This window comes from Candoia aspera, chromosome 3, assembly GCF_035149785.1.
Source record: "Candoia aspera isolate rCanAsp1 chromosome 3, rCanAsp1.hap2, whole genome shotgun sequence".
Taxonomy (NCBI): Eukaryota; Metazoa; Chordata; class Lepidosauria; order Squamata; family Boidae; genus Candoia; species Candoia aspera.
This window is the reverse complement of record NC_086155.1, coordinates 11,963,987-11,980,411: the sequence shown is the minus strand read 5'-3', so window position 1 is coordinate 11,980,411 and position 16,425 is coordinate 11,963,987. Positions and strand designations below refer to the sequence as shown.

The following is a 16,425-nucleotide window of genomic DNA, read 5'->3' as shown; positions in this document are numbered from 1 at the left end:
ATTCATGAACTTCAAAGATTAGCAACTTGCCAGAATGTCTTGAGAAATCAGCTTGGTCATTGGGTCTCCTCTTAGGAGACCTTTTAGGACAGGACACATGTTGATGGAGGGTTCTTTGGCTCAACGTGGAGGACTGAAGTGGTGTTTGAAAAATGTTCCTTGATCTCTTCAGAAGAGCTCATGGAAGAAGGTGGCATTGCCTCCCCGGGCAATGAGACAACTTGCTTTCTGTGGTGGATAAGCCCACATGATCCAGGCTTTGCATTCTAGATTATTTATCTTCCTTTGTGTCTGTTAAAGCTTCCTCTGTTAGGAAACTCTTCTGTAACAGCATGGTTATTTTTGCAGTAGTCTCTGATACAGGAACAGGAAGGCAGGAAAAGCCAGATTAGGTTCCTGTTATAGCATCTAGTTGATTCTAGCTGATTCCAAAAAACTAATCATGGTTGGATTCAGTTAGTATTTGGATGTGAGACTACTAAGGCATCTTAGGAGCATAGACTAGACTGGGGAATTTAAAAAAAGCAACAGCCTAAAATAAGATGGTTGCAAACCACTTCTTCAGTGTTGCCCAAGAAAACTCCACAGACATAGTCACCAAGAGACTTTGCATGAAGCTAATCAGAATCAGACTTGGTTAGTAGTTGCATGGGATTTGGAGATGGTTTATACTTGCATTGGGGCTCAGCTGTGATTGTAGTGGCTATATCCAAACTTAGTAACACTTGGAAATGAGCCATTGAATTCACTGAGAATAGCTTTGTGGATTTCAGTGTACAAAATTGGAGTGTTCTTGGAATACAACGGTTTACAGAAATCTGGAATGTTCCATTTAGCCTCCTAACCACATCTATCCAGTAGTTCTGAAGGACAGCTTTGCAGTTTTCTGGAAGTGAATCCTCTGAACTAGAAGTGGTGGGTGACATTCTGGACATGGCCCTGTAGGGGAGGTTTTGTACATCCCTAATCATAAGACTTTTTTTCCAAATCAAAATTATATAAATGCTTCTCTTTCCTGCAAATGTAGTACTTAGGTCTCTAACATTTAACTTTAAAGGCAGAATGGCTTGAAACCAGAGGAAAAGGTGTTCAGAATTAATTCAGTAATTCAATGGGACTGATGTTTGTCATGACTAATTTATCTCACTGAGTTCAATAGGTTCTATATGACGCATGACCCAGTCTGGATCCTACACCTTCGTTTTAATTTGGGGGGGTGGGGCTCAATGTCCATATTAAGGTTTAAAAGCCCCAAGTAGCTATATTTTCACCCTTATAAAATTGAATCAACAATTCTGGGTGTTTCTTTAACATACCATTTCACAAAGCAAATGTCTATGCCATTATTACTCTAGTGGTAAATGGTTCAGAAATGCTTTGCATATCTCTCATTTAAATATTGGAGGTGGCTAAAATAAGTAAGCAAATTACCTTCTAATACTCAGTCTCGTGACACTCTGGATGACTGATGCTGGCATTGCACTTGAGGATTAACATGTATGTGGTCATGTAGGTCTCAGAACTGGGTGCCCACACCCACTCTTCGTGCTTCTCCACTATTCTTTTTCAAATCATCACTTGCATTGTTATAACAGTAATAAAACCAGCCTGTGAGAGCCCTCCCATCAGGCTGCCTGCAGTACCTTCATAATAATACAACCCTGCTATTAACAAAATGTACAGCTACATGAAGGCATATAATTAAGAGGTGTAAAAATCACCTCTTAACTAAAAGTATTGGTGGCCAGGAAAACTTTGATGGGACTGATGATGTCTTTCTAGAGCAATGGCCCTGCCTCCTGTTTCCTCCCTGCCCAGCTTGGCAACCCAAACCAATCTTTTCTGGAATATAGTAGAAAGTATTGTTGTGGCCATTATATATTGTTTATTGTTCTTCCTCCGAAAGGGACTTCAGAGGAGCCCTCGCTTTGTATGATTAAATAGAATAATATAAAGTTATTGAACCAAATGCTCTTTTGTGGTGTTTCTTTTGTTTAGTAAAATAAGAACATTTCCCAACCTGGATTTTTCTTTCTTTTGAATTTTTAAAAATTTTTGTTTGATAGGAAGGAAGGAAGGAAGGAAGGAAGGAAGGAAGGAAGGAAGGAAGGAAGGAAGGATCTTTTTTTTCCCTTTGTCTATCCAGTAGTTTTGGAGGATAGCGTGCGGGTTTTTTGGAAATTAATCTTCTGAACTGGAAGTGGTGGGTGGCATATTCTGGGAATGGCCCTGTAGAGGTTTTAGACATCCCTAGTCATAACTCTGTCTTTTTATTGCTTGACCATAATACGTTTTTTCTTAAATCACTTCTTTTGTTCTGTATATCAGAGGATTCTATGCATTGGTAATATCGTTTGACCCACTGGAGCACAGGTAGTTTTGAAAGGGCTCAAGCTGTTGGGTGGAGTTTTTGTTCAGCTGCAGTTTTAAAAGTTTGTTTGTAAGGGAATGTTGCATTTGGACCTGAGTGTTCTTGCACACTTTTAAATATCTTCTCTCTTAATATTGTGTTTGGGTTTGTATGCTCAGGGTTATGGTGACTATGCTAATATTGGGCTGAATCTACCCTTTGTTTTTCCCAACAAAAGCGGCTTCTGTTTTTCTACCTCATTACATCAGAGAGCTTTTGGATTAGTTTCAAATGTTTGGGCATTTTTCCTTTTCCTTTGCTCTTGCCAAGTTGCACAATATGCGGTTCTGTTTTTGTTTTTCCTGGTCTGCATCTCTGTCCCATTGCAACCTCCCCGGCTTCTTGATCTGAAAAAAAAAAATCCTCAAGAAGAAAGCTTTCTCTCTTTTTTTCCCATGATGCACTGTTTTATTAATCCATTTTCATTTTTATAAGAATTTTGCTAAGTTTCAAGCAAAGATAAAAGCTACAGAAAAACAAAAAACTACAAAGAAAAAGAGAGAAAAAACAAAAAAAGTGTAGAAACGCAAGAGAATTTTTTTCAAAATTACCAAAAGAGGTGACTTCCAACTTTTAACAGCAAGGATATACAAAAGTTTTCCATAATCAATCTCTTACACTATATTAAACCAAAATCACATTATATCTATAAATTATTCCATTGGCACATTGTAAAAATCACTAAATACAGTTACTCCCTCCCTTCTATTAAAAGAATACACACACACACCCCTCCTAATCAACTTCCTCCCCAAAGATAACATTTATTTATTTCCTTCCTACTACTATTCTATACATTCCTGTCTACTATAATAAAGATCAGACTAAAAAACATAAATTGTCTGCCATTGTACTTGATAACACAACAATTTTAATAATCTTAATCATATTAAACCCAAGCCCAAACATTTATTATTTTTTATACCTTAATAATCTTAATCCAAATCATTAAAGATAAAATGAAATCAGCCAAACCCTAAAAGCAATCCAGATAAATATTCTTAAACCCTTATCCCACTTCAAAATAAACCAGAACACCCCACAATGCACACAGAGCTTTTTTCTTAAAAATAACCGAACAGCCCAACTGCCCCCTTCAAAAACTCTGACTTCTCTTCATGAGACCTCCCATACATAATAACCCCTTCTTTTCCATGGCATTCCACCAGAAAATCAATTTCACTTATGGCTTTCAACTCGATCTCTCCCTTAAATTTCTCCAACTCAACTGTCCAATTTTCATCCAGCATTTCAACAGAAATCCCGATCTCACTCTTAAGAGACATTTCTGTCACTGTTAAATTCCTCAGTTTCATCCATGACATCCCAAACCAGATGGCACATTTTAGATCTCATATCTTCCACAATGTCCTGAATGCCTTGCATAAAAACTTGGTAGGAATCAGAAATAATCTGTTTAAAATCTCGGTGGAAGTCAGAGAAAGTCTGTTTAAAATCCTCCATGCCTCATGTAGTAGATTATAGTGCCCCCTAGGAGCTTGACCAATGAAAGTCGAAGATATAAAAGAATTTCGAAATGTGTTTACATAAGCGAAAGTGAGATATGCAAACAGTTCCCCAGGGAAAGTAGAAGCAGAAAACTGAAAGTTCAAAACAGCCAATTCAAGGTGTAGGAAAATGCTAATATCTTCAAATTTAGTACAAAAATAATAACAGGGAGACAATTGTTTACTCTCAATCCTCCTTAATATTTGGAGGGAAAACCAAGTCCAAAACTTAATTAGTACCATATATTAATTTTTTTTAAAAAATTAATCCCAAAAATAATGTTAAGCACCAAGAGAACACACTTCTCCTTGCTGTAGAAAGCCTCTCTCAGGGTACACATACTTAAAAGAAATATAAGTTGGGTAATTTAGAAATGGGGTGGCCGGTCTCCCTTTAAGGCTACAGCGTGGCTTGGAAAATGGTGACGTCCCAGCCTCTCGGCTAGCTCTTACCAGTTGAACGCAAATGCTGTTTGTGATCTTCTGGCTGCAAGCAGCTGTCTGGAGGACAGATGGGGTGATTCCAGGTGTTTTCTTTTTTCTGGAAAAGCACTCCTGGGCTTCAGGGAAAACCTGCCTGAGCTCGAAAAAACTGCGTTGTCAGTTCTGCCTGCTGAGTCCACGGGCACAGCTGTTCAGTCCACCATGTCCCCACAGGAAGTCCCCTATTAATCAATTTTCAAACAAACATACATAAAATAAGAAATTACACAACAAGAAAACACATAAAGAGGAAAGAAAGAAAAAACCAAAAGTCTGTAATTGCAACTTTCTTTTGATGCTGTGTGTTGGGATTTTATAAAAGTTTGGAAGCCCACAAGATATACTGTGACAGGCAGGATGCACACACGGGCACATACCCTTGTCCATCTTATAATTATGGGAAAGGTAAGAATTCTTGGTTTTATGCCAGAGCCTGGGACCCCGCATATGTGACAGAATGCATCTCCTGGCTATGTTGATGGCTGTTTTATGATGATCAGCTGCTATGTTTTTATTTTGCGTATTGTATGTATTGCACGTATTTTATCTATTTTTACTGTAAGCTGCCCAGAGTCACGTATGTGAGATAGGTGGCTATATAAATCAAATAAATCAGTAAATAAATTTGGCCTCTCACTAACAAAATTTCCCCAGAATTTTCTTCTTTGAAAATGCTTTTCAAAACCCTTTCTTTTTCATCCTTTTGAGGGAAAGTAACTGAAAATGGTCATTCATTTTCAATGGTCATTCATTGACCATTGGTTCAGAGGGTCATGCATGCTGTAATCACCTCACATTTGGACTAGTGCAATGTGCTGTACATGGAGATGCCCTTGAAGACCACTTAGAAGCTACAACTAACGATGCAGCCATGGACAATGTTCATGAATGCAGCCATGGACAATAATGGGCATGCCTCAGTATGCCCATGTGACATCACTGCTGTCTGAGTTGTACAGGTTGCCAGTTAGCTTTTAGGTGCAATCTAAGATGCTGGTTATCACCTATAAAGCCTGTAATGGCATAGGGCCTGGTTACCTGAAGATTACCTCTCCAAAAGCTTCTGCCCATCCTATATGATCGGACAGAGTGAGTATACGTTGGGTCCCATCAATCAATGTCACTGTCAGAACCCAGGAAGTGTACCGTCTTTGTCACAACACCTGCTCTGGAAAAGCATTCCCCCAGAGATCTGTAGGGCCCCTACACTGACATTGTTAAAACCTGGCTGTTTCTCCAAGTCTTGGGTTAGGATGGGTGATGAGCTGCCAGCCCCACCAGGTAGAGCAGACTATGAAATCTGAAGCCATTTGGTGGCCTCCAGACCACATAATGGAGCAGAGTTTAACACAGCGGAGTAAGCTGCACACAGAAAAAGGGTATTTTCTTAGATAGCTTTAATGAGCATGTCAGCAAAACACAGGTTATTGATCTTACACACTTAGCCCTCCCAAGCATAAAGAATCACATGCTTAGACAGGGTAGGTTAAGAAGTAAATAGAATATCTTACTGACTTTATTCTTGGTTTGGTTATATCCATGTCTGGTGGAAAAGATGAAGTTTCTTTCTTCATTTGTTCTGTCTAAACTTAATTCACCCTAAACTCTCAGCCCTAATTGCTACCAAGAGCTGCGTGGAAGAAAGAGGCAGAATCCTTCATCAAGGCCCAAGCACATGGCCCTGATGAACCAAGAGCAGAGTAGCATGCTTGCTTCTCCCTCAGTGGAAGAAGGAGGACGAGAGCAGGAAGTGGGAGTGGCAACAAACAGCTTCCTCAGAGTTGCATCTTGGGATGAACTCAGTTTACATGCTAATGAGGCATGCTGCATTTGCCAGGACTTCCAACAAAATCAACTCCCCAGGACTAAAACTACTTTCCCCTAAAACTACTTTTATTGGGATTGGCTGTAATAACAATCTTGCAATTCTGATTTTGCTACATCCCCTCCTACTACTTATACTTCAGCAAATTAGGGAGGTGTCTTCCTGAGCCATTTCCAAATGTTATCTTGTTCTGCACTCTAAAAATACTTCAGCTCCTCTTGCCTAGGCAACAGTTCCTGTACATTTCTGTCAAGGTCGTCTTCCTTACTCTCTACATGAGCCCTTTACAGGATTTTATGTTAGCCTGAATGTTTCTCTTGTGGATGTGCATCATTCTTTTCCTTGTTTAATGTTGTACACTGCCCAGAGTTTTTATGGATTTGGGTACCATCCAAACTTGATAGACAGATAGAGAATAAAATGTTGACATAGAGCTCTATTTTCCTGGGGATCAAACCTGAGAAACGGTCAAACCCCTTTCATGCTTCCACATCATGTGGTTTGTCCTGGAGTGTAGGTTGGTCTTTCATACATAGCCAGCAGGGCCACAACTGGGGGACGGGGCAAGCGGGGCATGTGCCCCAGGCGCCGTGCTGGGAGGGGCACTAAAATGAGCACTGCGGGGGTGCCAAAATGGGCATGGAATCCATGTTTGCCCCTGGTGACGCAGACCCTAGTTGCGGCCCTGATGGCCAGCACCGGTGGCCCAACTGGGACCTTAGTGAAGAATGGGGAACTTCAACCAGAAGCAGATTGCAGAGTCTGTCTGCTATTGACAGGGGAAAGTAAATGCTCCCATTGACTTCAAATGAGCTATTTTTACTTGTTAAGTGGAATTGGGTGTTAATTCCAGCTTTTTTCTCTTCCCTTGCATGCTACAACATAGGGATCCAATTAAGCATTATTTCTCTGCAAAACAACAAAATAACCGACAGCCACTGATCCTTCATGACACCAAGCCTTACTGTACTTCAATCTCTTCAAGACGTTTTCCTTTCCTTAACCGCTAAAACTGTTCTCTCTCACCCCCTTCCCAGAGGAAATGGATCAGTCCCCCGCAGTGCGTTCTGAATATCTGGTCTCAGGGATCCGGACTCCTCCTGTCCGAAGAAACAGCAAGCTAGCCACACTGGGCAGGATTTTCAAACCATGGAAGTGGAGGAAAAAGAAGAATGAGAAACTGAAGCAGACGTCCACAGGTAAGTGGCAGGCACCACCTGTTTGGCCCAGCAAAATAATTGCAGGGCTTTCTTGTAAGTGGATGGCTGGGAGGCAGATTGCTGTGCACTTGGAGAAGTGCCAGGACCGTACATGCATCGTTTTCAAGTGCGGAGGAAACAGAAAGTATTCTCTAGGTTTCCAAATACAGCTATCCCGAGAATCTTGGCTTTTATTCTTCATGAAGCTAATTTGAAAGGCTGGTGCCTTAATGGAAACTATGTGGGAAGTAGCTGATAAATTCCAGAAGTGCAGTTCAACAACATTCTGGAAGCCAAGGATTTTGAAGAGTCTAGTCTAGTTCCTAATCTCTTCCCACGATAGTTGAAAGAGGAAAAAAGCATATTCTGAGATGATAGAAGATAGACAGACAGACATGATAGATAGATTAGATCAGAATCCAGCTTTTCTTCATATATAATTTGTTTTTTTGTTTTGTTTTTTAAGTTCAACACACAACCACCAAGGAGCTGGTTGGTTAGGCTGCCGGTACCTATTAATTTTTATTAGGAAATCTCATCTTTTCTATTTTTGCCTGTCATCCCTTTCTGTTTAAAGTGTGACTACAGCTTTTGCTTTTCTTTTGTTTCTTCTGTGTGACAATGGATTGCCAAATGCTAACTAGTGGCATACTCAGCTTGTATGTTAAAGTTCCACCACTTCTAAAATTGCTAAGATACAAAATAAGATCAGTGGTTCTGGTTGCTTTTCAGTCTGTCAGATGGCCCACTCTGGTTCACACTGAATCAAGAAAGCAGTCTGAATAAACAGCCTAATGATTCTGGAAATTACACCTCCGAATGTAGTCTTCAACCATGCTCAGTTTCATTGATAAAATTCTCCAACCTTAATTTTGTAAGGCTTCACAGCCTATACTATAAAGTTTGGTAACTATTTTACTGTCTCTTTCCCTATTATGGCAGCCCAATAGACTGACATTCAACAGATTAAACATTTTGAAAGCTGCATCTTAATTTAGCTATATTTGCTACATTTCTTCAAAATTCTGCAAAGTTCAGCAAATGCAAGTTGTTGGAAACTGCCTTATATCAGGATAAACTAAGTAGCTCAGCATTATTGACTGTAGCTCAGTAGCTCTTTGAGTTTCTGGAAAGACCCCTAACCCACAATTTGCTTTTAAAACAAGAAACTTAAGCTGGTCAGACAATATTTCGGGGCCAGTGACCTGGTTGGAATATAATGAGCATGTTGTAGACGCTTCCCAACATAGACATCATCAGAAGAGGTTCACCTGTTCCCAAATGGCTGCCATCATGGATGTAAGGGGACACAAAATATTCACTTACAAGAATGCAAATTCCTATACCCATTTCTGGATGATTCCTTCTATCCCAGCATGCTTTTCTTTTTCTTTTTCTCTCTCTTTCTCTTTCTGGGCAGATATGCACCCCACCAAACAAGATTGGGCAACAGTTATTTGTATTTTATTTCTGAAGAATGTCTGTGAAGCCTACGTGGGGGCATTGCTGAGAAAGACAATGCTAAAATCTGGTGCTTTGCTTCACAGCCTATCAGCTTCCCGCTTTTAAAATTAATTACAAGAAATAGAGGCATTCCATTAGGTGGCATATAAACATGGTAAAACAAATGAGTAACTAAATAGGTGAGAGCCAGGCTGGTATAGTAGTTAAAGCAGCAGGCTAGAAACCAGGAGACCTTGCATGCTAGTTCTGACTCAGGTGTGAAGCCAATTGGGTGACTTTGGGCCAGTCAGCGTCTCTCAGCCCTAGGAAGAAGAAGGCCATAGCAAACCACTTCCAAAAATATTGCTAAGAAAATTGCACAAACTTGTTTGTGTAGTTGCCAGGAGTCAAAGCTGACTCAGAAGTAAAAGAAAACAAACAAACAGGTTGGTGACATGTCTGCAGGTACACTGGTACCTGTGGGCATCATGTTGTCTTCCCCCTCAGTAGACACTGGACTTTATTAGCTGGGGTAACTTTTCTTTCTAGCTTTCAAATACACTACCTGCATCTAAGAAATTGGTAGGGTGATTGCCAAGAGTGCTATTGGGGGCAAGGCAGGAGATTTCAGTAGCAGGCATAGACAAGGTACTCAGTGAGGATAAATGGCACATTCAGGGTTTATGGTAAGTCAAAGAAAATTAACATTTTGGAGATACCTCATGATAACTGTAGCAATGTTTCCGGAGGGAGACCTAAACAGCAAAGAATCTTATGGCATCTAAAAAAAAGCTAATTTGTTCTTCAAAGTGTATACTCTGTTCGACAGCATTTAAAACAGAGATACATACCCTGAAGCTTCACAAAAGTCTTGGATATTTATTTATTTATTTATCATATTTCTCCCCCACTCATCTCGTGCAACGAGATCTGTCCTCACATCACCTCCAAACATTTTCACCAAAATGTCATTTTTAGTGTGACAAAGGACAACAGGTGGCAATACCTAGCTCAACATCGATGATTTCAAAAAAAGCTAAATTTGTCAGATTTGGTTAGATCTCTGTACATCTCCATCTCCATATCTGCCCATCTCTGTATCTCTCCATCTCCATTTGCATTTCCATCTCCATCCCCTCTATCTATCTATCTATCTATCTATCTATCTATCTATCTATCTATCTATCTATCTATCTATCTATCATCTCTCCCTTTCTCTCTCCATCTGTCTTGATCTCTCTGTCTCTCTCTCTCTCTCTCAGGTGGGACTCTGACATGATGGTTTATAGTTTATGGTTTTATATTTGTGATGATTTGTTGTGTGACTGCTAGTAGGTAGTCCTTGACTTACAACCATTCTTTTAGCAACCGTTCAAAGTTATGACGGTGCTGAAAAAAGTGACATACAACTGGTCCTTGCACTTACAACCATCACAGCGTCCCCTCGGTCACTTGATCAAAATTCGGGCACTTGACAACCAAGATGTATTTACAATGGTTGCAGCGTCCTGGGGTCACGTGACCGCCATTTGCAACCTTCCCAGGAAGCTTCCAACAAGCAAAGTCAATGAGGGAAGCCAGTTTCACTTAACAACTATGTGATTTGCTTAACGACTGCAGAAAAAAGGTCATAAAGTCAGATGTGACTTACTTAATGACCACCTCGCTTAGCAATGGACGTTCCAGTCCCAATTGTGGTCATAAGTCGAGGGCTACCTGTACTACCTGTATAGGTAGCCCTTGACTTATGACCACAATTGGGACTGGAACGTCCATCATTCCACAGAGCCACATAATAAAGCACTGATGGGCCCAAAGTTCCCTGTAGGAACATTGATGTTTTACTTTGCTGGCCCAGGTGAGGCTGTTCATAGTTAGAAAGGGCTATTGCCATCTCTCTGGAAAAGGGACAACAAGAAGCAAGAATACTTTGGACGGGAGTGGGTGAGACTACATGTGGCTCTTCTTCAGTAGGCTGACCATACGTCCCGTTTTGAACGGGACAGTCCCGTTTTTTTAACATTTCCAGATCGTCCCATCATTTTAATATAATTCATTTTGTCCTGTTTTCTTAAAAACCTTACTTAAAAATTTGAAAGTTCCCGCGAACCTGTCAGCATGCAGTCTGACTTTGAGTGGAAGGAGGGGTAGCTCAGCGGAAATGGTGGGAAAAAAGCCGCAGAGCTCAACCCGGCGGGAAACCTAAAAAGAAAAGAACAGGATCGGCTGATAGGCAGTGATCAAAGGGTGAGCCGATTGGCTCCTGCCTTGAAATGGCGGGAAGAAAAGAACGTAAAAGCACAGCCAGAGGAGGAATGGCTTGTTGGGGACAACCGTTCACTAGACTCTCCAGCCCAGCCTTGCCTCTCGCAAACAAAGGAATCTGAAGATTCCCAGCCAGAAAAAACCGGAGAAGTTCCTGCCTGTTGATCCAGCCCAGCCCTGCCCCGTTTTGCCATCCCAATGTCGGGTTTTTAACCCTGTCCCGTTTTGCCATCCCAATGTCCTGTTTTTGTCTCAAGGAAATATGGTCAGCCTATTCTTTAGGAACTTTGGGCCCTTCAGTGCTTTATTATGTGGCTCTGTGATAAACTGTGAACCAAACTGAGATTCCCTGCTTGCAGTTTACTCTTTACTGAACTTCTCTCAGCAAGACGTGTTGGTTCCCTCCAGCTTTATGCTTCTTTCATCACCCTTCCTGTTTGGGCGGGAAGAAGAAGACCCGGTTCTGCCGCCTTGCTTGGGATGGGGAGGGTAACAGCTCTACCTGGGGGTGGTTGGCGCCATAGCACCCCCTATTGATTGTGATTCCATCAAACTATCAAGCTTGCATTGATTGTAGGAGGGAAAATAAAGAGGTAGTTATTCTAGTTTTATAGAACAATTACAAATTTTTCAATATATTTTGTAGAATTCTTTTCCTTCACAATTTCATGGAAAGGCAAGTAACAACAACAATTGCTACTACTACTGTGACTTCATAATTCCATCAGAATTGCCCTTCTGGCTAACACTAATATTTGTCTAGTCTGACATTCTAATGGGTAGACCTCCAGAACCCTAATGAAAATTCATAACCAAAGCATGAAGGTACTAATCATTCCCAGGTTTGCACCCAGCATGGGTACTGAAGGATGCTTGCTCTAAATTGGGAGGCTCCTTGCAAAAGTAACTGATATATGGAGTTACCACTCCCCCCCCCCCGCCCCCCAAATGCTGACTGATGAGCTCTTGGAGATCTGCTGGGTTCTCCTAAACTTCATTATAGTCCTAACCTGTATGTTTTTCTGTCATGGACAGCATGACTGATGATCAATAATAGTGCTTCAACACACAGGCATCTGTGGGGTACTCTGCATTTTAGAAATCATCTCATGCTTAGTCACTATATATAATTTGAAATTGGGGTCATCCCACTGTCTCTTGGTCAAGCTAAAAACTGTGATGGGAGGTGGGAAAATCAAACCCAGTATCCACGGAATGGGGTTTTAACCAACTGAAATAGTTTTTAGTGATGGATGGGAAATAAGTGGTGTTATAATTATTTTAGCTGAGCTATAAACCAAGCATTTCCCATGATGACACAGAAAGAGTCAGCTTTAGGCTAAGGTGACTAGGCACTGGCCTGGGGTACCAATGCTGCCCCTCCTTCTGAATCATTCTAAAAATGCCAATCTTTGCATCGGTGGGAGGTGATGCCATCAGTCAATGTGGCCTAGGGGTGCAATAGACCCTTGAGCTGGCACTGGACACAGATATACAACTTGAGCACATGTGATTCACCGAAGTCTTTGGTATAACCCCTAGAAACCTCAAAATCTGTTAGCAAATTGTAATTAATAATGTGAGAAAAGAAGATAATGGTAAAATCCATGACCGAGGAATAATCGCATTAACTATTTTTCATTTTAATCATATTTAAATGTAAATGAAATCAAATTTAATTTTTGTCTTAGTCCTACCCACTAATTTTGGGCCTAGCATAGCAGGGGGTCCTAGTCTATCCCTGGCATACTGCTCAAAAGCCAAGACCAATCCTTGGCCCAGAAAAAAATATGCAATCTTGCCTTAAGTCTTCTACTTGAATGTGATGGTGGGACTAGAGAATTGGAAGGTCTTAGAGATATGATTTAGTCCCTGTAGAGGATTAGGAAAGAGGTGTGGGCTCAATCTGATCATAGAAAGCAAAATATTTGACTTGATTAATATAACCAGTTTGGTTAGAGTGAACTAGGAAAAATTGGATTTATACCCTAGATCAGACTTTCCTGACCTGCCTTGCTTCAACTTAATTTCTACCACCTTCAGCCAATGGTGACATGCTGGTTGTTGTTGGTACAATCCAATCTGTCTGAAGTGGGCAGGCTGAGGAAAGACTGTGCTAGCTCTAAATGATAGAAATAGTCCCCCTGAACTACTTGATGAAGAACATAATACAAAAATTAGGAATCATTGATACAATTTGCCCAAAACAGAGAAAAAATGAATATTGCTTGTGGCCTTCCATTCACTTTGCCATATTTCAAGCGGGACCCCCTTCATTCATTCACGCAGGCTTCTTAGACTATTCATTTCCATTGACTGTCAGCTCTGATGTTCCATGTTGATCATACTCACCCCCCTTTTTGCAGTGTTAGAGAAGAAGACATCCACAAGGCAAGGCCGGGACGAGCTAATTAAGAAAGGCCTTCTGGAAATTATGGAACAAGGCAAGTGAAAGTGATCTTTGTGGTATTTTATCCCCTCCTTTCTCTAAGAACCTGGAGAGAACTTTGCTGTTAAATAATGAAGCTAGATGGCTTAGCACACATAGAGAAAGTCCAGAAAAGGGCAGCAGGAATGCAGAGCCAATTCAGTATATTGTGCTGCCTGAGGCAAAGGAAGAGAAATGGCACTCACTAAAATTCCATTATACAGTTGTTGGTCACACAGCAGATGAATTTTGTTTTGTTTCCCACACTAAGCAGAAGGCTGGTCTCAGTGACTTGTTTGCCCCTTTCAATTCTATGATTTAACATTCTATGATTCTGTTGTCCTTGAGAGTAGGGGCTTAGCTGTGATGTGCCTTACTTTTCATCTCACTTGCATTGTCCAGGATCTGCTACATCAGACTGTTGCCCTGTGCTGCCTAATGGTTTGGAGAAATTGCTATAGTCCCATGTGAAAGATGAAAGGTCCCCTGTGCAAGCACCGAGTCATGTCTGACCCTTTCGGGGGACGCCGCTTTTGCGACGTTTTCTTGGCAGACTATAGAGCAGGGTGGTTTGCCATTGCCTTCCCCAGTCGTCACCTTCCCCAGCAAGCAAGCTGGGTGCTCATTTTACCGACCTTGGAAGGATGGAAGGCTGAGTCGACCTGAGCTGGCTACCCGAGAATCCAGCTTCTGCTGGGATCAAACCTGCGTCGTGGGGAGAGTTTCGGTCGCAATACTGCCACCTACCATTCTGTGTCGCACAAGGCTGCTCATAGATTAGGGGAAAAGGTGGAGTGAAGTAGGAAGAGATGGATGTGAATAATATTTTGCATGTTATGGGAAGAGGAAAGAGAAAAGCTTTTATCTCATTGTTATCATACAAGATTATGCAGGGGGAAATTTAAGATGATTAAAAGGAAGTGCAGTGCATAATGAATCTGTTGAATTCAGGTTCAGAAAATACAGTGGTAGCTACTAACTCCATTAACTTTAAAAATGGAATAGACAGATTTTAGGCTGGAGAGAATAAAGCTCTATGCAGTCATAATGGCTATATATTACTTCATTATGACAACCAGTATCAGAATTAGTGGCTTTTCCTTGTCATCTTAATGGTTGCCCTTTTTTATGTTCATCATGAAGATGTAAAGGTGTCCAGTCTATTCTTTTTTCCCCCTCCACAAATTGCTTCTCCTTTATCTATAACAGAACCTTTTCCAAACTGGGGCTCTCTAGATTTGATATAATACAATGTCTGTCATCTTTTGCCAGGAGGGTTTTGGGAAGCCAATAGTGAACTGATTAAAACAAGCCATAGATTCCAGACCACCTGAGGCCACAGTAGGAATTAAAGGACATGGCTTCACTCTGTTGGAATAATATTTGGAGCTTCCTTATTCTACCCTCCAATCTTTGTCCACCCTGCCCATGAGCTTGTTATGAACCTTGCATGGTGTTGCCTTGGACTGCCAACTCACACCCAAAGGATTCACTTCCATTGCAGTTCTGCTTCTCAACCTTCCATGTTCTGAATATTTAATTTTCTCCTGGAAATCTTTTTTCTTCTGACACAGTTAGCAACTCCTGATTACCTTTTGCTACAGAAAGGCCCCTTTAATTTTGTGAACCAAAAAAAAAACAACTCACTTCTTTGGACCTGGGAGATGTATTCCAGATTCATTTTCTGATCATATATGATAATAAAACTCCATTTCAAAAGAATGCAAAGTGCACATGCATTGTATAAACCTGACAAAAACAGTTATGTTATAATCAGTTGGACAGTCTTTATTAGTGCTTTGAATGAAGATACAATATGACTATATCAAATTGTTTAAAAATGACTATCTCTTTCCTGCCTTCTTGAAGTCACTGGTTGTGCTGTGCTGTAACTGGACAATACTAAAATTCTATCATCTCATAATGAAGGATCAGCAATAGAATATTAGCAAGTGTTTTCTCGAAGGAGGCTCATCTGAGCCCTGTAGAATTCCTTTGTTTCTGATTAGACTTTGTGCCCGGCTCCATAATAAAAATTAACAGGAGTGGGATGGGGTGGGGGAGAAAACTCTACTCTTTTCACCATGGTCATGCCCTTGACGATTCCCTACCTTCCTGCTTGCCTCCCCCACCAATTTCCTTGCTGTCATTATGGTCATGGCTTATGTGGATAACCCATAGATTCCTTCTGACTTATGCACAAGGCTGGTGGCTAACCTGCACATATATCAGTTTATGCTGTTTTGTGTCTTTCAGCTCTGTGGATATCATTGCATCTGTGTGATGTTAAAGCTAAAAAAGCAAAGGCATACATGGCTATAAAGGAATGGGATGAATGACTCTAGGAATGAGGGCAGATTCATTAACATCAATTCCTTTTTATGGCTGACATTGCAGTAAAAATTATTATGCCATCTTGACTATACAGTGATGTTGACCCCAAGGGGTGGTGGCTCTTCTGGGCTTCAGGCAGGAATTACTTCAACCTGTCCTTGAAGATGCTCAGAATTGCAAAGCAGATGTCCTGCCTTGAGTTACATCTCCTCCTATTCCAGTATAGTTCCTAGGAGGTTTGACCTACCTGTAAATTTGGGAATATATGTGCATTTCTACAGAGCTGTTCAAGAATACCTGTTTTTAGGTATCAAATACCCTGTTTGGGGCTACCAAACTGAACTAGATGAGATGCTTATGCATCACTGGACTCATTTCAGCAACTCAAGATCAAATTCGGATTTGGTTTTAGGACAGAACTGCTTTTGTGGGTGGCTGCTTTAAAGATCTGGGATGTTGCTTGGACAATATATTGGGTTCCTGGGAAAGTATTTTCCCTTGTCTTTGATGCTAATGTCAGAATCCCTGAG

At 40.9% G+C, this 16,425-nt stretch overlaps 1 protein-coding gene across 1 annotated transcript in view; it reads left to right on the top strand.

Moving 5' to 3' along the window:
• PHACTR3 (phosphatase and actin regulator 3) overlaps nucleotides 1–16,425 on the top strand; it is a 258,190-nt gene that overhangs the window by 113,525 nt on the left and 128,240 nt on the right. The window contains exons 2-3 of the mRNA XM_063296998.1: nucleotides 7,264–7,425; nucleotides 13,500–13,577. Coding sequence (XP_063153068.1) covers nucleotides 7,264–7,425; nucleotides 13,500–13,577 — 240 coding nt within the window. The remainder of the gene's footprint in view (nucleotides 1–7,263; nucleotides 7,426–13,499; nucleotides 13,578–16,425) is intronic.